General features: G+C 42.2%; 3 protein-coding genes across 4 annotated transcripts; 2 read left to right on the top strand and 1 right to left on the bottom strand.

Annotated features, from left to right (window-relative positions):
• The first annotated feature begins 9,610 nt into the window (after positions 1-9,610).
• LOC135368536 (dnaJ homolog subfamily C member 10-like) lies at positions 9,611-15,264 on the top strand. Its single transcript, XM_064601904.1, has one exon. The coding sequence runs from the start codon at positions 9,996-9,998 to the stop codon at positions 12,327-12,329; it is 2,334 nt and encodes a 777-aa protein (XP_064457974.1). The 5' UTR covers positions 9,611-9,995; the 3' UTR covers positions 12,330-15,264.
• A 596-nt stretch (positions 15,265-15,860) lies between these two features.
• LOC135368537 (ATP-dependent RNA helicase DDX55-like) lies at positions 15,861-20,328 on the bottom strand. Its single transcript, XM_064601905.1, has 16 exons — positions 20,023-20,328; positions 19,800-19,937; positions 19,584-19,738; positions 19,417-19,510; positions 18,609-18,664; positions 18,305-18,491; positions 18,104-18,228; positions 17,926-18,015; positions 17,745-17,837; positions 17,527-17,641; positions 16,944-17,023; positions 16,788-16,876; positions 16,595-16,721; positions 16,430-16,520; positions 16,234-16,365; positions 15,861-16,166 (listed from the first exon to the last, which is right to left on the bottom strand). Exons 1-16 carry the CDS (start codon positions 20,122-20,124, stop codon positions 16,128-16,130), a joined length of 1,713 nt encoding a protein of 570 aa, XP_064457975.1. The 5' UTR covers positions 20,125-20,328; the 3' UTR covers positions 15,861-16,127.
• LOC135368538 (uncharacterized) lies at positions 19,598-22,341 on the top strand. 2 transcript variants are annotated; one of them, XM_064601906.1, is made up of 2 exons: positions 19,598-19,849; positions 21,166-22,341. In XM_064601906.1, the coding sequence occupies exons 1-2, from the start codon at positions 19,787-19,789 to the stop codon at positions 22,171-22,173; spliced, it is 1,071 nt and encodes a 356-aa protein (XP_064457976.1). In that variant the 5' UTR covers positions 19,598-19,786; the 3' UTR covers positions 22,174-22,341. The 2 variants fall into 2 exon arrangements, with proteins under 2 accessions (XP_064457976.1, XP_064457977.1); XM_064601907.1 differs by lacking the exon at positions 19,598-19,849 and adding an exon at positions 20,325-20,593.
• The last annotated feature ends 2,742 nt before the right edge of the window (positions 22,342-25,083 follow it).

Below are 25,083 nucleotides of genomic sequence, written 5' to 3'. Positions count from 1 at the left end.
CATTTTAGCTGATATTTTAACTGATATCTTAGCTGATGTTTTAGCTGACATCTTAGCTGATAGCTTAGCTGACGTCTTAGCTGATGTTTTAGCTAATATCTTAGCTGATGTTTTAGCTGATTTTTAGCTAATATCTTAGCTGATGTTTTAGCTGATTTTTAGCTAATATCTTAGCTGATAATGTTTACCCTTAGATGATAATGCTACCCTGTGTTTAGCTGATTTGTTACTGCCTCACTTCGTAGTTGTATCAGGCGGGCAGTTCCACAACAACCGCAGGGGGAATCGTGCGTCCTTGTCCGACTTCACAGAGAATTGTGTCCACATTTATCTTAGAGCCCCCTTCGCACGCAGGAGTCTTAGCTGATATCTACCTGATATTTTAAGTGATAATTTTAACTGATATCTTAGCTGATATTTAGCTGATGTTTTAACTGATATCTTAGCTGATGTTTTAGCTGACATTTTAGCTGATATTTTAACTGATATTTTAGATTATATCTTAGCTGATGTTTTAGCTGATATCTGAGCTGGTATCTTAGCTGACGTTTTAGCTGATGTTTTAGCTGACGTCTTAGCTGATGTCTTGGCTGACGTTTTAGCTGATAGCTTAGCTGACATTTTAGCTGACGTCTTAGCTGATGTTTTGGCTGATGTTTTAGCTGATATCGTAGCTGATATCTTAGCTGACGTTTTAGCTGACATTTTAGCTGATATTTTAACTGATATTTTAGATTATATCTTAGCTGATATTTTAGCTGATATCTTAGCTGATATCTGAGCTGATATTTTAGCTGATATCTTAGCTGATGTTTTAGCTGACGTCTTAGCTGATGTCAGCTGATGTCTTAGCTGACGTTTTAGCTTATGCTTTAGCTGATTTGTTACTGCCTCACTTCGTAGTTGTATCAGGCGGGCAATGCCACAACTACCGCAGGGGGAATCGTGCTTCCTGGTCCGACTTCACAGATAATTGTGTCGACGTTTATCTTAGAGCCCCCTTAGCACGCAGGAGTCTTAGCTGATATCTAGCTGGCATTTTAACTGATCTTAGCTGATAGCTTAGCTGGCGTCTTAGCTGATGTTTTAGCTAATATCTTAGCTGATGTTTTAGCTGATTTTTAGCTAATATCTTAATTGATAATGTTTACCCTTAGATGATAATGCTACCCTGTGTTTAGCTGATTTGTTACTGCCTCACTTCGTAGTTGTATCAGGCGGGCAGTTCCACAACTACCGCCGGGGGAATCGTGCGTCCTGGTCCGACTTCACAGAGAATTGTGTCGACATTTATCTTAGAGCCCCCTTCGCACGCAGGAGTCTTAGCTGATATCTAGGTGATATTTTAACTGATATCTTAGCTGATATTTAGCTGACGTTTTAGCTGATATTTTAACTGACGTCTTAGCTAATATTTTAGCTGACGTCTTAGCTGATGTTTTTAGCTGATATTTTAACTGATATTTTAGCTGACGTTTTCGCTGACGTCTTAGCTGACGTCTGCTGTCTTTAGCTGTCTTAGCTGATATTTTAGCTGATATCTTAGCTGATATATTAGCTGACATGTTATCTGATATTTTAGCTGATATCTTAGTTGATGTTTCAGCTGATATTTTAGCTGATGACTTAGCAGATGTCTTGGCTGATGTCTTAGCTGACATTTTAGCTGATGTTTTTAGCTGATCTTTTAACGTATATTTTAGCTGACATTTTAGCTGACGTCTGCGCTGACGTCTTAGCTGATGTTTTAGCTGATTTGTTACTGCCTCACTTCGTAGTTGTATCAGGCGGGCAATGCCACAACTACCGCAGGGGGAATCGTGCGTCCTGGTCCGACTTCTCAGAGAATTGTGTCGACATTTATCTTAGAGCCCCTTCGCACGCAGGAGTCTTAGCTGATATCTAGCTGATATTTTAACTGATATCTTAGCTGACATTTTAGCTGATATTTTAACTGATATCTTAGCTGATATTAGCTGACATTTTAGCTGATATTTAGCTGACGTTTTAGCTGATATCGTAGCTGATGTTTTAGCTGATATTTTAGCTGATATTTTAACTGATATCTTAGCTGATATTTTAACTGACGTCTTAGCTGATGTTTTAACTGATATTTTAGCTGACGTTTTAGCTGACGTCTGCTGTCTTTAGCTGTCTTAGCTGATATTTTAGCTGATATTTTAACTGATATCTTAGCTGATATATTAGCTGACATTTTATCTGATATTTTAGCTGATATCTTAGTTGATGTTTCAGCTGATATTTTAGCTGATGACTTAGCTGATGTTTTTAGCTGATGTTTTAACGTATATTTTAGCTGACGTTTTAGCTAACATCTGCGCTGACGTCTTAGCTGATGTTTTAGCTGATTTGTTACTGCCTCACTCCGTAGTATCAGGCGGGCAATGCCACAACTACCGCAGGGGGAATCGTGCGTCCTGGTCCGACTTATCAGAGAATTGTGTCGACATTTATCTTAGAGCCCCTTCGCACGCAGGAGTCTTAGCTGATATCTAGCTGATATTTTAACTGATATCTTAGCTGATATTTTAACTGATATCTGAGCTGATATTTTAGCTGATATCTTAGCTGACGTTTTAGCTGATGTTTTAGCTGATGTTTTAGCTGACGTCTTAGCTGATGTCAACTGATGTCTTAGCTGATATTTTAGCTGATGTCTTAGCTGATGTTTTAGCTGATGTCTTGGCTGATGTCTTAGCTGACGTTTTAGCGTATGCTTTAGCTGATTTGTTACTGCCTCACTTCGTATTTGTATCAGGCGGGCAATGCCACAACTACCGCAGGGGGAATCGTGCGTCCTGGTCCGACTTCTCAGAGAATTGTGTCGACGTTTATCTTAGAGCCCCCTTAGCACGCAGGAGTCTTAGCTGATATCTAGCTGACATTTTAGCTGATATTTTAACTGATATCTTAGCTGATACTTTAACTGATGTTTTAGCTGATATTTTAGCTGACGTTTTAGCTGACATCTTAGCTGATAGCTTAGCTGACGTCTTAGCTGACGTCTTAGCTGATGTTTTAGCTGATTTTTAGCTAATATCTTAGCTGATAATGTTTACCCTTAGATGATAATGCTACCCTGTGTTTAGCTGATTTGTTACTGCCTCACTTCGTAGTTGTATCAGGCGGGCAGTTTCACAACTACCGCAGGGGGAATCGTGCGTCCTGGTCCGACTTCACAGAGAATTGTGTCGACATTTATCTTAGAGCCCCCTTCGCACGCAGGAGTCTTAGCTGATATCTACCTGATATTTTAACTGATAATTTTAACTGATATCTTAGCTGATGTTTTAACTGATATCTTAGCTGACATTTTAGCTGATATTTTAACTGATATCTTAGATGATATTTTAGCTGATATCTTAGATGATATCTTAGATGATGTTATAGGCGACATCTTAGCTGACGTCTTAGCTGATAGCTTAGCTGATGTTTTACCTGATTTTTAGCTAATATCTTAGATGAGAATGCTACCCTATGTTTAGCTGATTTGTTACTGCCTCACTTCGTAGTATCAGGCGGGCAATGCCACAACTAGCGCAGGGGGAATCGTGCGTCCTGGTCCGACTTCACAGAGAATTGTGTCGACATTTATCTTAGAGCCCCCTTCGCACGCAGGAGTCTTAGCTGATATCTAGGTGATATTTTAACTGATATCTTAGCTGATATTTAGCTGACGTTTTAGCTGATATTTAGCTGACGTTTTAGCTGATATCGTATCTGATGTCTTAGCTGATGTCTTAGCTGATATTTTAACTGATATCTTAGCTGATGTTTTAGCTGATATTTTAACTGACGTCTTAGCTAATATTTAAGCTGACGTCTGACCTGATGTTTTAGCTGATGTTTTAACTGATATTTTAGCTGACGTCTTAGCTGACGTCTGCTGTCTTTAGCTGTCTTAGCTGATGTTTTAGCTGATATTTTAACTGATATCTTAGCTGATATCTTAGCTGATATGTTAGCTGACATTTTATCTGATATTTTAGCTGATATCTTAGTTGATGTTTCAGCTGATATTTTAGCCGATGACTTAGCAGATGTCTTAGCTGATGTTTTTAGCTGATATTTTAACGTATATTTTAGCTGACGTTTTAGCTGACGTCTGCGCTGACGTCTTAGCTGATGTTTTAGCTGATTTGGTACTGCGTCACTTCGTAGTTGTATCAGGCGGGCAATGCCACAACTACCGCAGGGGGAATCGTGCGTCCTGGTCCGACTTCTCAGAGAATTGTGTCGACATTTATCTTAGAGCCCCTTCGCACGCAGGAGTCTTAGCTGATATCTAGGTGATATTTTAACTGATATCTTAGCTGATATTTTAACTGATATCTGAGCTGATATTTTAGCTGATATCTTAGCTGACGTTTTAGCTGATGTTTTAGCTGACGTCTTAGCTGATGTCAGCTGATGTCTTAGCTGATATTTTAGCTGATGTTTTAGCTGATGTCTTGGCTGATGTCTTAGCTGACGTTTTAGCTTATGCTTTAGCTGATTTGTTACTGCCTCACTTCGTAGTTGTATCAGGCGGCAATGCCACAACTACCGCAGGGGGAATCGTGCTTCCTGGTCCGACTTCACAGAGAATTGTGTCGACGTTTATCTTAGAGCCCCCTTAGCACGCAGGAGTCTTAGCTGATATCTAGCTGATATTTTAGCTGATATTTTAACTGATATCTTAGCTGATACTTTAACTGATGTTTTAGCTGATATTTTAGCTGACGTTTTAGCTGACATCTTAGCTGATAGCTTAGCTGACGTCTTAGCTGATGTTTTAGGTGATAGCTTAGCTGATGTTTTAGCTGATTTTTAGCTAATATCTTAGCTGATAATGTTTACCCTTAGATGATAATGCTACCCTGTGTTTAGCTGATTTGTTACTGCCTCACTTCGTAGTTGTATCAGGCGGGCAGTTTCACAACTACCGCAGGGGGAATCGTGCGTCCTGGTCCGACTTCACAGATAATTGTGTCGACATTTATCTTAGAGCCCCCTTCGCACGCAGGAGCAGGGATCGGAACCGATATTTTTTTCGGTCCGGTTCGGGTTCGGGTTCAGGCATATTGGTTCGGTTCCGGTTTAGCTCCGCTGAACCGAAATTATCAGCTTGAACCGGTTCAGGTATATCGGTTCGGTTCGGTTCGGGTTCGGCTTAGGGAGAACCCCCCCCCCCCCGCACATACACAGACACAAAAAAATCTGTCAGCGGTCGGGGCATTTACAGGGATTGGAACAGTTACTTTTTTCAGCCTCGGTTTAACCGGTCCACGGGCAGTAATTTTGCTATATGCAAGCAAGCTTACGCTCACCGTACACGATTGTAAGAGAAAGGTGTGAGATAACCGTTTCAGGTGAGCAAAAAAAAAAAAGGTCGGTCAGTACTACAATTAATTCACCTCTGAACCGATTCCCGAACCGGTAACCGTATCAATTTTTTTCGGTTCAGTTCCGGTTCGGCTCAGGACAAGCAAAAAAATTGTTCGGGTTCGGTTCGGTTCGGGTTCGTCAGAAAATAACGGTTTTTTCCGGTTTTCGGTTCGGGTTCAGTTCCGGTTCCGATCCCTGCGCAGGAGTCTTAGCTGATATCTACCTGATATTTTAACTGATAATTTTAGCTGATATCTTAGCTGATGTTTTAACTGATATCTTAGCTGACATTTTAGCTGATATTTTAACTGATATCTTAGATGATATTTTAGCTGATATCTTAGATGATGTTATAGGCGACATCTTAGCTGACGTCTTAGCTGATAGCTTAGCTGATGTTTTAGCTGATTTTTAGCTAATATCTTAGCTGATAATGCTACCCTATGTTTAGCTGATTTGTTACTGCCTCACTTCGTAGTATCAGGCGGGCAATGCCACAACTAGCGCAGGGGGAATCGTGCGTCCTGGTCCGACTTCACAGAGAATTGTGTCGACATTTATCTTAGAGCCCCCTTCGCACGCAGGAGTCTTAGCTGATATCTAGGTGATATTTTAACTGATATCTTAGCTGATATTTAGCTGACGTTTTAGCTGATATCGTATCTGATGTCTTAGCTGATGTCTTAGCTGATATTTTAACTGATATCTTAGCTGATGTTTTAGCTGATATTTTAACTGACGTCTTAGCTGATATTTTAGCTGACGTCTTAGCTGATGTTTTTAGCTGATGTTTTAACTGATATTTTAGCTGACGTCTGCTGTCTTTAGCTGTCTTCGCTGATGTTTTAGCTGATATTTTAACTGATATCTTAGCTGATATGTTAGCTGACATTTTATCTGATATTTTAGCTGATATCTTAGTTGATGTTTCAGCTGATATTTTAGCCGATGACTTAGCAGATGTCATAGCTGATGTTTTTAGCTGATATTTTAACGTACATTTTAGCTGACGTTTTAGCTGACGTCTGCGCTGACGTCTTAGCTGATGTTTTAGCTGATTTGTTACTGCGTCACTTCGTAGTTGTATCAGGCGGGCAATGCCACAACTACCGCAGGGGGAATCGTGCGTCCTGGTCCGACTTCTCAGAGAATTGTGTCGACATTTATCTTAGAGCCCCTTCGCACTCAGGAGTCTTAGCTGATATCTAACTGATATATTAACTGATATCTTAGCTGACATTTTAGCTGATATTTTAACTGATATCTTAGCTGATATTTAGCTGACGTTTTAGCTGATATCGTAGCTGGTGTTTTAGCTGATATTTTAACTGATATCTTAGCTGATGTTTTAGCTGATATTTTAACTGACGTCTTAGCTGATGTTTTTAGCTGATGTTTTAACTGATATTTTAGCTGACGTCTGCTGTCTTTAGCTGATGTTTTAGGTGATATTTTAGCTGATATTTTAACTGATATTTTAACTGATATCTTAGCTGATATATTAGCTGACATTTTATCTGATATTTTAGCTGATATCTTAGTTGATGTTTCAACTGATATTTTAGCTGGTGACTTAGCAGATGTCTTAGCTGAGTCTTAGCTGACATTTTAGCTGATATCTTAGCTGATGTTTTTAGCTGATGTTTTAACGTATATTTTAGCTGACATTTTAGCTGAGGTTTTAGCTGACGTCTGCGCTGACGTCTTAGCTGATGTTTTAGCTGATTTGTTACTGCCTCACTTCGTAGTATCGGGCGGGCAATGCCACAACTACCGCAGGGGGAATCGTGCGTCCTGGTCCGACTTATCAGAGAATTGTGTCGACATTTATCTTAGAGCCCCTTCGCACGCAGGAGTCTTAGCTGATATCTAGCTGATATTTTAACTGATATCTTAGCTGATATTTTAGCTGATATCTTAGCTGATATTTTAGCTGATATCTTAGCTGATGTTTTAGCTGATGTTTTAACTGATATATTAGCTGATGTTTTAGCTGACATTTTAGCTGATATTTTAACTGACATTTTAACTGACATTTTAGCTGATATTTTTATATTTTATCCAATATCTTAGCTGATATCTTAGCGATCTTTTAGCTGACATCTTAGCTGATATTTTAGCTAATATCTTAGCTGATAATGCTACCCTATGTTTAGCTGATTTGTTACTGCCTCACTTCGTAGTTGTATCAGGCGGGCAATGCCACAACTACCGCAGGGGGAATCGTGCGTCCTGGTCCGACTTCTCAGAGAATTGTGTCGACATTTATCTTTGAGCCCCTTCGCACTCAGGAGTCTTAGCTGATATCTAGCTGATATATTAACTGATATCTTAGCTGACATTTTAGCTGATATTTTAACTGATATCTTAGCTGATATTTAGCTGACGTTTTAGCTGATATCGTAGCTGGTGTTTTAGCTGATATTTTAACTGATATCTTAGCTGATGTTTTAGCTGATATTTTAACTGACGTCTTAGCTGATGTTTTTGGCTGATGTTTTAACTGATATCTTAGTTGATGTTTCAACTGATATTTTAGCTGGTGACTTAGCAGATGTCTTAGCTGAGTCTTAGCTGACATTTTAGCTGATATCTTAGCTGATGTTTTTAGCTGATATCTTAGCTGATGTTTTTAGCTGATGTTTTAACGTATATTTTAGCTGACATTTTAGCTGACGTTTTAGCTGACGTCTGCGCTGACGTCTTAGCTGATGTTTTAGCTGATTTGTTACTGCCTCACTTCGTAGTATCGGGCGGGCAATGCCACAACTACCGCAGGGGGAATCGTGCGTCCTGGTCCGACTTCTCAGAGAATTGTGTCGACATTTATCTTAGAGCCCCTTCGCACGCAGGAGTCTTAGCTGATATCTAGCTGATATTTTAACTGATATCTTAGCTGATATTTTAGCTGATATCTTAGCTGATGTTTTATCTGATGTTTTAACTGATATATTAGCTGATGTTTTAGCTGACATTTTAGCTGATATTTTAACTGACATTTTAACTGACATTTTAGCTGATATTTTTATATTTTATCCAATATCTTAGCTGATCTTTTAGCTGACATCTTAGCTGATATTTTAGCTAATATCTTAGCTGATAATGCTACCCTATGTTTAGCTGATTTGTTACTGCCTCACTTCGTAGTTGTATCAGGCGGGCAATGCCACAACTACCGCAGGGGGAATCGTACGTCGTGGTCCGACTTCACAGAGAATTGTGTCGGCATTTATCTTAGAGCCCCCTTCGCACGCAGGAGTCTTGGCTAATATCTAGCTGATATTTTAGCTGATATTTTAACTGACATTTTAGCTGATATTTTAACTGACATTTTAGCTGATGTCTCAGCTGATATTTCAGCTGCCATTTTAGCTGATATTTAACTAATATTTTAGATGATATCTTAGCTGATATTTTAGCTGATATCTTAGCTGATGGTTTAGCTGACATTTTAGCTGACGTTTTAGCTGATTTGTTACTGCCTCACTTCGTAGTTGTATCAGGCGGGCAATGCCACAACTACCGCAGGGGGAATCGTGCGTCCTGGTCCGACTTCACAGAGAATTGTCGACATTTATCTTGGAGCCCCCTTCACACGCAGGAGTCTTAGCTGATATTTTAGCTGATAATGTTCATATATGTCACCCTATATATAGCTGATTTGTTGCTGCCTCATGCACTTCGTAGTCGTATCAGGCGGGAGATTCTTTTTTGGGCAGTAGTGCGAATAACACGGGCTCCGCCTCTCTGCGAACGTCATATGTCACGTGAGAGGGTCACTTTTGCCCGCGCGCTGGCCGCTGGGGATTCTTCTAGCAGCGGAGAGACGGGTAACACAAGCAACGTCGCAAATAATAGTTCATGACGTGCTGGAAGTGATGTTTCAACGGAGCATTTAAGTGAATGTTTATCCTGTTCTCAGTCTGACGGGCTGCGTACATATAACCGCTCTCAATTCCTTTTTCCCAAAGAAATCGCATATAATTTGCCCTACTTGCAAACAGTTCTGCCGCCGGGGACATACCAATCTGACCTCCCCGTCTTTGGTCTTCCCGCTATTCCCGCCCATCCCTTGCTCTCTCTTTCCCTTCTCACGTGACATATTACTGAAACTACAGCCGAAAGACTCTCCCGTAATCTTTCGCGCGCGGGCGCACACACAAGTTTCGGATAGCAAAACGTTGATAACGTCACCGTGAACTTATCATACCTACTGGACCAAATGACAGCGCGCGTAACTCAAACTCTTATTCGTTGATTGGATGCGGCGAGTACAGTACTTCGAAGGCCACGTTATCAACGGTCTACTAATCGGTACACGTGGTCATGGTGCTCACGTCCATAGCTCTCCAACCGAGTGACATCGACATCACCAGGGGTTCTGGTTTTCTTTTTGTTTTGCTATGAGCTTTCAAGAGTCACTTGTTCCATCACAAGAGTTTCCATTTCATCTGTGAACCTTTGTGGTCTCTTACCGCTTGTGATTCCAGTGTCACACGGTTTTCAAACAGCGTGCTGCGTGAGAGTCGTAGGCGTACTTCTATGCTGACGTGCAACTCCTTCGCTTGACAGCCGGTGAGTGAAAGACTATACAGGGCCCTGCTGCCATGAAGTTGAACCACACATCTGCCGTAGTCATATCGCTGCTTGTATCAGCAGTGCTTTGCGACGATTACTATAAACTGCTTGGTATCGAACGCGACGCGGACACGCGTGAAATTCGCCGCGCGTTCAAGAAGCTCGCGCTTCGCCTACATCCCGATAAAAATCAGGGGGATTCCGACGCTCACGATACATTTGTGAAGCTCAACAAAGCTTACGAAGTCTTGAAAGATCCGGACACGCGGAAACGTTACGACACTTACGGAGAAGAAGGGCTCGGAGACAACAATCGTTGGAACGGCAAGTTCCACAGTTGGAACTATTATTACGAAAAGTTCGGTATTTACGACGATGATCCAGAAATAGTGACGCTCAGCAGAAATGATTTTCAGAGCGCCGTCCTGGAATCCTCGGACATCTGGTTCATAAACTTCTACTCCCCCCAGTGCAGTCATTGTCACCATTTGGCGCCGAACTGGCGCAAATTAGCTCAGTCGTTTGAAGGCATAATTCGCGTGGGTGCCGTCAACTGCGAAGAAGATTGGCAGATGTGTAGGCAAGAAGGGATATACTCGTTCCCGTCACTACTTATTTATCCCCTCAAGCAAAAATACGTTGGTACGAGGGAACTGGACGACCTGCAAAAATTTGTTTTGGGACATCTTCCCGACTTCACACTTCACGTGGAAGACACTGAACTGCTTGGCTCCCCCGAAACTAATCGCGCAAAGCCCACTGTCCTATTCGTGTGTCCAGGTGCGGAGCACTGTGTCAGTTCGGACGAGGTAAAAAAATTAGCAGTGGCACTGGATGGGCTTGCGCAAGTGTCGTCTGTGAACTGTGAAGAAAACCCAGGAGTGTGCAGAACATTAGCAGTCGAAGACGGTACATATTTCTTCGGCACAAGTGACACGAAGAAAAAAATCGAAGGAAGTGACGCTGCAGAGCTTCGCAGGGCTGTCCTAAAGGAGCTGCCAGACCTTGAAATAATTACGCGAGACGTTTTTAGCAACATCATGAAATCACTTTCTAGTGAAGGCGAGGAAGCTGAACCCTGGTTTCTGTATTTCAACAGAGCAAAGTTGGACACGTTGCAAGAAAACGAGCTGAAGCACATTAAGGGTTACGTCCAGTCCGTACATTTGGGCTATGTCGACTGCGACGACCAGGAAGAAATCTGCTCTCAACTTTCGGTATCGAAAGTTCCTTCTTATTTAGTGTTGCGGTCCGGTGGCAGCTACGAAGTCTATCACGGCAGGGTCAGTGCTAGAGACTTGGCCTCCTTCCTGAAGGAAAGCATGGGAAGTAGACTGGAAACACTAACTTCGTCTACTTTTAAAACTGTTTTGGAAAGTCCCTCGCCATGGCTGGTTGACTTCTTCGCCCCCTGGTGCCCACCGTGTATGCGTGCCCTGCCTGAACTTCGTAAAACGTCCAGATGGCTACATAACGTACGCTTCGCAACTGTAGACTGTGCTGCCCACGCTTCCGTGTGCCAGGCTCAGCAAATTAGTTCGTATCCTAGCATGGTGTTGTTCAACAACAGCGCAAGGAATGTACTGACAGGCTTCAAGACAGCCTCAGAAATAAGAGAGTTCGTAGAAGTTTCGCTCGACCCCAAAGTGGTGAAGCTCACTCCCGAGGCATTCAGCAAACTGGTCGAGGAAAAAGGCGAAGAGGAAGTATGGGCGATTGACTTCTACGCGCCCTGGTGTGGGCCCTGCATGAGGCTGGAGCCCGAATGGAACAGACTTGGAAAGTTGGTCGCAGACGAGCCAAACATTCGTGTGGGAAAAGTGGATTGCGAAAGTGACGCGTGGCTGTGCTCCAAGCACGGCGTACGCTCCTACCCGAACCTACGTGTCTACGGACGCGGGCACTTTGATTCACGGAGGTACTTCACGTTCAACGGCTGGTCCCGCGATTCCGCGTCGTTGCGGGCCTGGGTGCTTCAGTTTCTGCCCAGTAGTGTTGAAGAACTGGATCATGACGCATACTTCAGGACTGTGCTCGTGGACAGAACTCCCTGGGTGGTCGATTTTTACGCCCCCTGGTGTGGTCACTGCGTGCAGTTCCGACCGCACTTTGAGGCCGTTGCCAAGAAACTCGAAGGCAGAGTGAAGTTTGGAGCTTTGAACTGCGAGGAACATCATCAAGTTTGTGATGCAGTGGAGATACGTAGGTACCCGACAATTGTATTTTACCCTGGGACGACGTCAAAGAGTCAGCACCCTCTTGGGGAACTAGTGCACGGTCAAGGAGAGGCAGAGGTTTTGAGTTCGGTGAATGAACTGCTAAGGCAATACTCAAAGTCAAGGAGGATCGAAGATGAGCTGTGATGCAGTTAATGCTAGCGTGAAACCAAAGTCTGTGTGTTTTCTTCACTTGCTTTTTAGTAGTGGTGTAACTATTGGCAGAACAAATGCAAAGGGGCAAAAAACTGGGTAAAGGAAACTTCCGCGAAGTTGAGTCAGCTGAAGCAAAATAAGTATTAGTGAGTGTGTTAATTTTTTGGAAAAGTTTGTATGTTGTTACATGAGCACTGCATGTTCCATTTTTTGCTTTTGCAAAACTTTTTAGAGGCTGCGTTTTGTGTTTGTGCATTTTTACAATTGGCTTGTGTACTTTTAGATATTGCACACACTGGAATATACGGGTGCCACTTGATGGAGATCTCACAAGTTGAAATAGGAAAAGAAGCACAAGTAAGGGGGGAATGTGCAATTCGAGTTTCTTGTCGAAGCACATAACTTCCATTCTTCCGAAATACCCTTCATGAAAGTTCAGTTAGGTTCTTGCATGAAAGCATGCAAGATAACAAAACAAAATACAATATCCAAAAGTGGAAGGACAGCAATAGCAGTCATAAGAGGTTCTTTGACAGCACTGAGAAAGATCAGATCACTTCTAAGATTTGACATTTCCAACTTCCTTTTTCCTTTTGTGCTCTAGGTATTCAAAAACGGTTTTAGAAACCCAGACTACAATATGGCCTTTCTTAACAAGTTACAGCATTGTGACAGAAGAGCAGGTGGGGCAACCTTGATGATGAAAGGGCAACATCATTACCTTACTGGGCAACAGCGTTGCACACAGATGTTCTGCAGGGATCAAATACTTGGATTCATGCTATCCCTTCTTACCCTGAACAACGAGAATTATGGGAATGTCTCTCTCAAAAAAATCTGTTACCGCTGATACAGGTGTCACTATAACATCCTTATTTTCTTTGGGATCAAAATTGAATTGCGTCTTATACAGGCTATACTACAGGAATACTGACCACATACATAGACACTAATAAGGTGAAGCATGTTTGATTGATGCTGCCAAAAACATTTGTGCTTGAGAAGGACTAAAGCAATGAAGGGACTTTCACATGAGAAGACCAGGCGAGAAGAAGTGCTTTTTAAAATCAAAACCACCTGATCTTCTGGAATTATAACCACCACAAAGACCCTGTTCATGAAATGCTCAGACAAGTGGACCCTAGCCTAAGACACATAGACGATTACATTCCGATATCTGTAACACGGGCAACATCACCTTCTTTAACAAGGAATGATAGCTGTAGGAAGCCTGTGTTTGAATTCGTCTGGGGCGATTGTCTAAACGACATCCTGACTTTAATATATGTTCATGTGGTGAAGGAGTGAGCAGAAGCATTGTCAGTTGTATTGGCTTTGTAAAAATCTCCCCACAGTTATCTTCATAAGGCCACAAAAGGGGATATACCGTGTCTACGTCCACTGTGTATGAAATGTCGCACAAAAGCCAATTGTAGAAAAATCCATTCTTGCACCTCTGTACAACACGGGTCCTGAGTAGAACATTAAACTACCCACTCACTATATACGAGAGACTGACACAGTTTTTATTCTATAACATTAGCAGGCCTTTAGGAATGCACATACGTACCAAAGTTTAAGCACACAAATATTATCCTTTTTTTTTAATTTACCTGTGTGGAATGCTTTAGTTTGAGCAACCTCTGGACACATATTCTTGTATTGCCGCTTGAAATGTGACGTTCTCTTCGACAAACGAAAATATTTCAGTGTGTACAAATGCAAGAAGGAACGTGATATTATGCCAGTGAAATATAAAGTATAGCTGAAGCCCAGTAATTAATTTACAGAAAATTACTATTGCAGTAGTTTCAGAATATCCAAAATATTTTAGACTTTTTAGCATTTTGAAGAATAAGCAGGTGTTATGCATTATGCTTAAGAACGTACAAATAAGATTTCTGAGGAGAACCTCAAATTCTATGCATATCCTGGTGGCCGTGGTGAAGTAAGTAGTAATGCTGATCATTAATCAATTAAAAACTAAATTGGTTCTTGTTCCGTACACTCTGAACACAGAAGATGACAATACCTATATTATTGCCACTGATTTGTTACATATAGGTCACTATATGCTTATTGAAACTACTGTGTGAATGCCTTTGCAGTGAACAGAATATTCTGGTATTGACAATGTACGTTCAAATAGTTTATTGTACACTTAAACAAACTAGTCTTCTACCTCCATCAAGAGATGGACCCTACTATGCATTTACATAATTCATGCATTTGTTTTGAACCTACACATGCACACCGTGTCGTCTCGTTTGTACACGTATGTCAGAGGGGTTGAACCCCTTTTTGTGGTGTCACACAATATTTTCTGGGCTGCCCATCTCCAAACTATTAAATGCGATACGTAACCTGGTAATACTTTTTCTTTCGTTGTATGTATCCGTGCAGTATTTGGTACTATCTCAGTAGAAATGACCTAATGATTGTTAAAAACAGCACAAAGCTGAAGCTGTGCATGTTGTAGCATAAACAGACACATTTTTTTTCCACTCATGCTATCACTTTGTTAAATTAACCAAACGACTTGCCACATTCCCTTAGCATGCCATATCATTCTACATATTTTCTAGGTTTCTAAAGCTTTGGTTTAACATATGTGGGAAGCATGCCACAAGATACTGGGTTTTGTGACATACTGATCTTCTCTACTTCATTCTGGCATGCTGAATAAGCAAATAAGAAGCTAATTGCAATTGGCATCTCTTATGCATTTTAGAGCAGGACCTCATTTACTATTCTTTTGTTCAAAAAGTGTTCAAAAAAGTACTTCAAAACTTGAAATACTAGCAAGTGAAGCAAGAATATATATATGTACCATTATGTTGTCACTGTTATGTGCTGCACTACCATTGCTGTTATTTCTACAAAAATACTGTTTCTCTCAATTGCAATAAAGGATAGCTGGACGTTCCTTTTTATTCGCTAGTTATAGGTATAACGTATGAAGACCAAGTAAAGATTTAAAACAAAAATAAGACAGTTCAGAGCATCTACTTAATATACAAAACTAGTCTTTTGTGCAGTAGGCTGCACTTCTTCAGGTTTGAAGCAATGGTCCAAACAACAAGAACATATATTACAGACATGTCACATGGCAGAGAGATGAAAGGAAAGCACTTGTGCACAAAAGCAAGTGCTTTTGTACTGTGTGCATTTCTCGCTGTTGCGGGTATTCATATCATGGAATGTTTTCCCTAGCTCCTGTGTGTATCTGTTTGCAACTTGCCCAAACCAGTTTCCATTTCTTTTATTTTTCTCTATCTCTGAAATATTATATTCTCTTGTTGTTTGGACAACTGCTTCAAACTTGAAGAAGTGCAGCCCACTGCACGAAAGTCTTGTTTTGTATATTAGACAGATGCTCTCAACAGTCTTATTTTTAGTTATAGGTAGTTGAATTCAGATGTGCTTTTACTTTCACCTGAGAATTTACTATGAAAATTTATTATCATGAGGAGGCACAGCTGATATAATACATAGTAAATTGAGACTTTCACTATTCAAACGTATGGGGAAGACATCAATCTTTATTTTTTCCACACATAGAAGACTCTAATGGAAATTTAGAAAAATTTGTAGTACACTGCAAAGTGTGAGGTTTGCTACACGCCATTATATTTTCATGGTGTGATTGAAACATGTAATGATTGCGCATATGGACTCTGGAAGAGTGACGTCTCTTATGCGCAGTATTGTGGCACTTTTTAAACATGACTGAAATGCTCAACGTGCGAGTATGTATTTGTACAGTAATGCTCTATCTCTGGTGAGCTCTTAAATATCAAAGGCCTCATCAAACTCTTCCTTTGTTATCTGTAAAAGAAAATGCATGTTTTCGAATAATTGCTTTCAAGAAATCCTCGCCTTTCCTTGGTCATACCTTCTTGTTTCTCAGTTTCTTTATCAACCTAGCATCTGAAGCCAGCTCATCCCATTCTTGCATTGTTATTTCCTCTTTCGTTTTCCGCTTCTTATTCGGTTTTGTAGCAGCATGTTCTCTTGGCTTTTGTCTCTGCAACACACACAATGAGGATCAGTTTAAACAATTTGTTCCCCTACTACCTCCAGAGCATTACCTTCCTATTCTTCTTCTTCTTCTTCTCCTCTGGTTTCTCCTCTTCACCATTTTGAAGTTTAGTCTGTCTTTGTTTCTCCCTAGCCTTATCCCTGTACACGCAAGATGAAAAGGCTAGTCACAACACGTTCAGTGCAGCTGTCATGTTCTTAGATGCTGTACTAACTTGTAAGGAATTGCCTTGACATCAACGTCGCTTGCTTGAAATCCCTTTATTTTCTTGCCTCTAAGTTCAGGCATGAACGGCATCTTAAGAAGCGCGAAGCCTTCGGCCAGTTTACCGAAGTCCAAATCTGAAGGTTTATGTAAAAGGTCAGCATTGATACTCAATTCAATGATCAACATCCGCCGTCGCTCACCTTTGATACGAAGAAGTAGGTGACACTCATGTTTACTGTATGCTTGTACATAGGAAACAAAGGCCCTAACACCCTTCTCATATAGAGCACTATCAAAATAGAGAAACCCAACATCAACGAAACATATTGGCAATAGTCAAGAGTACTTTTCCTCACCGGTCTTTCATTGCTAAAGATTTTACTTTGTCGATGATGGGATACGTCTCGGAAGGAAGATCCATTCTTTCAGGTGTCACCTGGTAATAGCCGTAAGAGTCGGTGTTAGTATGCACTGATGGTTTCTTTGCTGTCTGCAAAGACCCATCAACAGAAAGCAAGAAGAGAACAAGAACTTTGCTCTGTTCTAGCTTATCCTAAAAACTAGGCATGTGCAAATATTCAAATTTTTCTAATATCGAAGCGAAGAATAATTCCATATTTGATTCAATAATTGAATAGAGAATTCTATATTCAAATTGTAATTTCTTCCAAACCAAATACATTTGAATGGCTCCAAAGCTACACACGCCACAGGAGAGGGCGCAAAACAAAGTGAGTGCTACTTCATATTCTCATTTGTATGAATATATCATGTATACATGCTGTACACGCATTTATAACCGTACATGTGCTGTATGTGTATCTGATCCAGTTATATACAAATATTCGCTTTGTATCTGCTTTGGCTATGTATGTGTTCGCTTCAGTTTTAATATACTTATTTGCACATGCCTACCAAAAATGTATTCTTATTTGTCACCTTTTGATTGAGTTCTAGAAAGTTCAAGTAAGAGTCCTCATGGGGCATTAGAAGCAGCAGTGCATTTCCAGTCATGCCCATCCTGGCTGTCCTTCCACAACGGTGTATGAAGGCACTGGGAAATACACATTAAAATTAAATTCAATTTATTTTTCAGGTACCCATAAACAACGATAACAAACCAAATAATTAACGTGCCAATTATAACTGTGACCTGCCTTGATGATTTTGGGACATCATACTGAATAACCCAATCAATCTCTGGAATGTCTACGCCTCTTGCTAGGACGTCAGTACATAGCAAGATTCCCCTACACGTGTGAAGGAAATGCAACATTAAAGAAACGATTCCAACGTTTCTAGGAAGGGACGGCGCAAATGAACATGAATGTTTGTTACTTCTCCATCTTCATGAACTTGTCGAAGATTGCTTGTCTCCTGGATTTCATTTTTCCGTGAATGCTTATCAGGGTGACGTTCTTCAGAAAACTATACGTAATAAGGAAACAGTAATATGTAAAGACATGTGTACACAGAATGCTTAATGGCATTTCATTGATGTATAAAATGCACTAACTGGGGAAGAATTAAGGAGAAGTATTCCACACATGCGCAGGTGCTGAAAAATACCAAGTGCTTGGCTTCTGATCGGCTTCTTAGAAATGAGACCAATACCTTCAGCTTTTCATCGGGTTCACAGACCTGCGAATGAAATGAATGCGACTTTCTGACGCTGCTCCTAGACTGGACAGCACACGTAAGCAGATCTCATTCCCACCATGTAGTAATTGCTGAGCAACGCTGGGGTGCGTTGCATTGAACCAGAAGCAGGCTTCTCCTTCACCGTAATGCAGACGGGGTTTCTCAGCCCAGCCCGTATCAGGTCTTCAACTTCTTTTGTCTGTGTTGCTGAGAACAGCCCTGTCCGTCGCTGTTTTGGTAAGTACGAAAGAAGAGTGTTGATGCTGGGATGTGGCGAAGAATGACATCAATTAGCATTTTGTATTGTAGTGTGCAATGGCACATCGACACACTCCAACATTGGGTATGATATGTGAATCTCGTAACGGTTATGATTATACCTTTTCTCAAAGCCCATGTCTAGCAGTCTGTCTGCTTCGTCCAGTATAAGAACTTCCTAACAGACAGACAACAAATTATACCCATTAGAGTAAAACCAAAGCTCTTTTTTTATATATATATATATATATATATATATGTAACACATCCAAGGCCATTCAAGTAGATTGCAATATTTCCCCCCAGCGTTTGGGGTGAAGCAAGAGGCGGGGACGAACAGGCAGACAGGACGAGACTCAAGTCTTGAGTCTTTGCTTGCGTCCTATCCCTATGCTCAAAGGCATTCAAATTAAGCATAGCAATATTTGAAAATTTCTAATACTTAAATGTTATGTAACAGATCAGAAATTGAAGAGTAGTCTTCCAACTGAGAGAAAGATGTGTTTGAGCTACTTTCAATGGCAGTTCCATGAGCATTTGTGGAATTCATATGTTAGGCAACAGGAGAGTTGTGCACAAGATATACACCACTGCGCAACTGCTTTATTTGTCACCCGTAAAAACAGAACTGAAATTTGATTCGCTTTACTATTCAGTTTCAGTATGTGACATTGATAAGAAATTTCCGGTATAAGCCAGACAAAAACTAATGAATCAAGTGGAAAACAAAACGATATAACACAATACCTTCCATTCCAACATTTTGCAGCCAGGAGCAGACCATCGGTTTGGGGGGGGAGGGAAATCCCCATGTATAAACTGTCATCTCCACCCTGGATCTGCCCCTGCTTGCAGCAACAACTTATGTTCAACATGAGTGGAAAGAGGTGATATGTGTTTCAGTTGTAAAATTTTGTGACATGCACTCACCAAAGACTTCGTATAGGCAGAAAAAGTGAACTGCTCATCCCTTCGCTCAAATATGTCAACTATGCGTCCAGGGGTTGCAACTATAATATTACCTCTGAGGAAAAAGATAAAGAAACATGTAACGCAAGTCTGAAATTTGAAAGCAGCATGAGCTGAGATGTTGGTACCCATTTTTCTTGAACGTCTCAATATCACGCATAGGGCTGTATCCCCCTGTGATGAGCTGTGCACTGAACTGCGGCATAAACTCAAGAAAATGCTGGAGCACATTGTAGATCTGCGTTGCAAGTTCTCGTGTGGGTGAGATGATTATGGCACCTACCTGGAATAGGTTTGGGTCACGTTAAATTGTGGGCGACTACAACGCAAGATGGCTGTCTTACTCCAGATTTCGCAAGTGGTTCCTCTCTTCTCTGCAGGATTTCTAACACAGGTATGAGGAAAGCAAGTGTTTTACCACTACCAGTAACTGCTTCGGCGGCTACGTCCTTATTTGCTAGAAACAGTGGGATAGTTGTTGCCTGGAACAAAACGATACAATATGAACCCACTTTGAAAGTTTTTTTTTTTTTTTTTTTATTGGTGGGGAGGGGCGCTTCAACACACCTGGACTGGTGTCATTCCTTGAAAACCCAGCTTTCGAACAGTTTTTAGGATTCCTTCGCAGACATTCAGCGTGTTCCATGACGATGCAACAGTATCTCCCATGGTTTCTCTAGAGTGCGTTTAGGATGCTCTTAGCTTGGTATTAATTACAACGCCTTGGGGCATCCCGTAATGATCCAAATATTCCTTTATCGCGCACAAAGCATTGTGTGTTGTCTTTCGCGTCAAACGGTGAACTCGAAACCACGACAATCCGAACAACATGCGGGAGCGGCCATTTAATGATGCTAGTAGCGATTCGACCACGCTGATTTTGACAAGAACATATTACATTATGAAAGTGTAAGTCGGAATCCCTGCAACTTGCAGATGACTTACAAAAAGTCACGGTTATGCTATACCGTTAGACCGAACATGCACATAAATTTCTATGGATCAAAACGGCTCTAACTGGCCAAATCATGGGCCAAATGGTCTGAAAAACGGCTTCTGAGTGCTGTCCGCTGCACCTGGCAAATGTCGCGTGCATCTTCACGTTACCCGCGGTCTTTGGGGTTTGGATGAGAAAGCGGTAAGTGCTTATACAGTACTACAGTACGTTTAACAGGCTAGATCGAACAGTTTCAGCAACTTAACGAAGTAGGTGCTGCCAAAATGTGCCTCACTAACTGGTATCGATAGCTATATGCAATGATTTGATGTGCTGATGTTTGCCGACTCTAAATGAAACGAAGGTGCCAACAGCATAAGCAATCCATACAGCAGACTGACAAGGCAGAAAATGACGAATCTTACGACAGTTTGTTCGAACATGTATAGCGGGAAATGCGCAAAGTTCAGTACTTCAACGGGTACATGTCTAGTTTAGGTCCGCCACTCGATTTGAAAATTGAAATCTACACACCTGAATAAAATTATCCAAAACGCAGCGTAATCCATTAATAATAAGCGGAGCTCGTGTCCACAAATTCGTCAGAATAATTATTGTGTGGATTACTTTCTGGCCTTTAATGCAATTGTTTGTTGTTTGCTGTTTGCAAACGGAGACCGCGAAATTCAGCCGCACTGCAGGCCAACACGGCGTATGCACTCGCTGTACGTTTCAACGTTTCTGTATTTCATATCCTTCCAACAATATCATAGCTCCCCAAGATGGAGGCCAGTGAGGAGGAGCCAGCTGCAATGGAGCCCACGGTTACCAGCGGCAAACAGCATGTGCAGTGCAAACTTTTGGAAACAATATACGAAGATCCAAAATGCAGCAAGGATGGTACAGAGCAGTTCACTTCAATACGCAAGTATAAGAGATTTATCGACTTCAGCGAAGCTCCCAACAATGCGAAAAGGTGGAAAAGAACGCAGAAAGCCTTTAAGTTGGCCTCCTCTCGGAGGAGCACAGCGGTAGCTGAGCCCAGCAGTGAAATTTCAGACATCGCGGCCTCGTCGAGACCAACGAGGAACTGCACGCGCCATAGGTTGCCAGCTGCGAGTGCCAGAATCGATCTAGTCAGTTCCGGCTGTAGAAAGCGCCCGAGCGGAGCGCAGACGAAACTGCCACCATCCAGTGTGGCAGTGTGTGATACACAGCAACACAGGTATCTCACGGAGCACACCGGCGGTTCCCAGCAGGACACTTCGCTCCAGATTGTCGTCCTTGAGAATGGAGACGTGCCCATAGAGGAATGTGCAACGATCGAGATACCCTTCGACGGACTTCATGGGGGTGGCAGCAGGAACGGAATGCTCGTGGCGGCAGTGCAAAGTGCCAGTGAACAGTGGTCGCAGTTTCAAGATAATATCGAGGAAGATGTGAGAGAATGCGTAAAATGTGTGCTCAAGATAGTTGTGCCCGACACTGAGGAATGTGATCGTGACATGGGAAACAGTACAGACAGTACCAGTTACGTTCCCCAACCGAGGCAGCTACCAGAAGTACAGCCAGAAACACGAGCAACAAGAAAGGAATCGGGGGAGGAAAACGAAGTCATTAATACTGTGGGCGATCTCGCCGCTATAGTAGAAACGACATGTTTTTTGTGCGACGTGTCTTCTAATGTTGCCGACCATTGTGCTGATGTTAACTGTGATACTATCCAAGTCGCTCAAGTTGTGCGTGAAGTTGTAGAAGTGATATCTAGTGAACAGGTCTGAACCAGTATTGCTACAATTATGAAAGGAATGTAGGAAAGGAATGAAAGGAACAGTAGATACGTGACTGCTCCTAGCAAACTGCTTCGGAGACATTTTAGAAAGATATTTTAGTTCTTTAAAGTGCTGCTATCTAAAAGATTTCATCACTCGTATAAAAGTGAAAGCCTTTTTGAACTTTTTGTCTGTTTGCAAAAAACGGCACACTGCCGGCTGCTTGCTTGTCTGCTGGACATGCCTAAAAGGGGCTGGGACACTTTCATAGATGTAGTTCATTACATCATAGACGCATTGTACTGCACGCCACAATACTGAGGAAAAAAGAATTATTCCTCTGCGTGTCGTACTTAGCGAGATACAAGCCCTCGAACACACTCCCGTGGAAAGCGCAGATGTCAAAGAGCTCAGAGTTGCGTTCGCTCCCATTGGGAGCCGTAAGCACGTGACTTCCCATGCGCAGCCTCGTTGGCGGTGGCGAGGTCTGTGATGTCAGAGCTGTGTGACTTTTGGTATTCGCGGTGCCCATTTTCTCCGCTTATATTACCCTCTTCGACGTGAAACTTCCAATGCAGGTTCACAGTGATGCAAAGAACCATCTTTTACGTTTTTCTGGGATAACGTGGGATGACCTGTCGCGGCCCTTTTAAAGGAGCATTAAAGTGGTATCTAACATGGCCAAAAACTGCTGTCATCTTGTAAAGCAGTACGTGAAAAGCATTCCCTCAAAATATTTTTGTCCAGAGTTGTCTTGCCGCGGTGCAATTAATTTGCAAAATCGCCCACCCACTCTAGTGTGACGTTCGTGGTACAGGGCCCCCTCATTCGTTGGTAGAAAAAAACCGTCTGCTATGAACATTGCGAGCTGTTTCTTGTGGACTTCTATTCTTTATATGATTTATATCACGTTTTCTAAAAAAAAAACGAAGCATATATGCAGCCTGACAAAATAATGCTGCAATCACAAGAGTAATATATATCCGCGGCTTCTGCGCAATCTCGGAACTCGTAGTAGCGGAAAGCAAGCGATGACAGCAGTATTGTGTGTGCCACCTGTTAGCCACTGAACCAACTGTGCGGTGAAAACGGTCAGAGAGGCTGCACATTGTCTAGAAGCACTGGGGTATCGCCGTACAACACACAGTTAATTTCGGGCTGCACCAGTCGTTCTTCTCGTGATGACAACGGTCCCGAAAAATCGAGGTGGTTGTTGTTGACAGCCTTCAAATCCTCTGTTTCGCACATCACGCAGCCGGAGAACGCCTGGCATCTCCGAAGCGGTAGCAGACGCTCCGGCCTGTGCGGTGTTGCTCACCCTCGATCATGTGATTCCAGGTCCAATGAGGAACGTCCCTACGGCGGCGCTCATCACGCGTCTATCGTGAAGGCGAAGGAAGGTGTTTCGCGCACTGGGGATTTGGTGGGCTATTGCAGGCGTCCCAATTTTCGCTACGGTTGCGCTAATTGTGGGGAAAATGTTTCATACCAACCAAAAACAGAAAGAAAGTTTTGTGCCTCTAGGAAGAGGTGACATTTAACATTGCTCGAAAACCCTGTCTTATTCGTCAAGCTGTCCATCCCCACCCACCACGCGAAATATTTTTGCTCTGCGGTGGGTGCTATAACTGCACAGCAAATTTACAAATATACAGTCGGAGAGGGCAGCCGCCCACGGCTGACAGGACCCTCGCGTCACGTGGGGAAGTCCCGCACCTTTCTTCTCTGCCGCTTTCTTCTCAGCTCGCGCGTCACTTATACCTGCTCGACCTGTGCCGCTCTACATCACTTTCCTGAGGACCATGTTATGTCACGGCGTTCCCTAGTTCTCCGACATGCTCTTTTCACGATGGGAGGATTTTTTAAACGGGTGCTAAAAAGAGATCTGGGGTTGTGCTCTGTGGGTCACCTGCTCCTGTCGTTCTTTCGCAGGAGCTCATTTTAGTTATTGCAGCACACGATACAGCAAAAGAGAGAGAGAGAGAGAGAAAAAAGGGGGGGGGGGTCACCTCAGTGCTGCTCTAAATACTTCTATACTTTTATAATACTTCTATTATACTTTAATTTATACCCTGATATATGAGCGTGTTTGAACTCCTTCCCATTACGGGTCCTTCTCCGCTGCAAAGGACACCTTCGCGAAAAGTCAGTGACACACAGCAAGAGCGAACCCCTTTTGGTGTTTCTTTTGAATAATATACCCGAAAATGCCACGCTAGATATTTCCGTTGGAACCGGCCTACATGTACGACATAGTAACAGTAAACATGGCAATACGACCAGTGAGCTCAAAATAGGTACTGCAACTGCAATATCTGCATGCGGACGTCGAGTATTTGAAAAGATTAAAACCCGGTCTAACCTTCGTTCTAGAGTATTGTTGTCGTATAGCCCTTCGTTCGAGGCTACACGATAAGCCTTTACAGATGAAAAGGAGATAGCCGATCTCAGCTTCCCAAAAGGACCGCTTCATAAAAGGAGCTTCTCCGTTGCCGTGTGGCACGTCAAGCAACGCCTTTCCGTTAGGTGTCCCTTTGTGTAAAGGAGTTCAGATGTGCCCATGGTGTCGGGGGTATAAATTATACTGCAGAGATCAGTAGCTCATGGGAATTATGATCTGGTCACAGAACAGTGAGACACATCTGTAGGTTCCAAAATGACCTTGTTATATATTACTGCACAAACTACAGAATATTTCTGGACCATTGGCTTATTTTTTCTTCTGGTGGAACAAAGTGACTTTCCATGTCTTAGGGCCGTGGACCCCCGATGTTACCTACCCAGTATTTGTTCGCAAACGATGGCTCATATCCAGACGGCAGCAGAAACCAATTTTGACGCCAATGAGAAGCAGACGACCATGTAAAGACCGATGTAAAGTCCCCGTAGTACCCCTCCCGAAATATCTTTCTGGCTACG

The sequence above is a fragment of the Ornithodoros turicata genome, chromosome 9 (genome assembly GCF_037126465.1).
Source record: "Ornithodoros turicata isolate Travis chromosome 9, ASM3712646v1, whole genome shotgun sequence".
Classification (NCBI taxonomy): Eukaryota; Metazoa; Arthropoda; class Arachnida; order Ixodida; family Argasidae; genus Ornithodoros; species Ornithodoros turicata.
The sequence above is the reverse complement of the archived record's forward strand: the minus strand, read 5'-3'. Positions and strand labels throughout refer to the sequence as shown.

Bases quoted from the DNA above. Each gene is read 5' to 3' on its own strand.
- LOC135368536 (XM_064601904.1), top strand. From the start codon at position 9,996: ATGAAGTTGAACCACACATCTGCCGTAGTCATATCGCTGCTTGTATCA.
- LOC135368538 (XM_064601906.1), top strand. From the start codon at position 19,787: ATGGCTGTCTTACTCCAGATTTCGCAAGTGGTTCCTCTCTTCTCTGCA. The intron at 19,850-21,165 runs GTATGAGGAAAG...ACAATATCATAG, and splicing joins CTGCAGGATTTCTAACACAG to CTCCCCAAGATGGAGGCCAG.
- LOC135368537 (XM_064601905.1), bottom strand. From the start codon at position 20,124: ATGGGAGATACTGTTGCATCGTCATGGAACACGCTGAATGTCTGCGAA. The intron at 19,938-20,022 runs GTGTGTTGAAGC...GTTTTGTTCCAG, and splicing joins AAGGAATGACACCAGTCCAG to GCAACAACTATCCCACTGTT. The intron at 18,016-18,103 runs GTTAGTGCATTT...TATTACGTATAG, and splicing joins TTCTCCTTAATTCTTCCCCA to TTTTCTGAAGAACGTCACCC.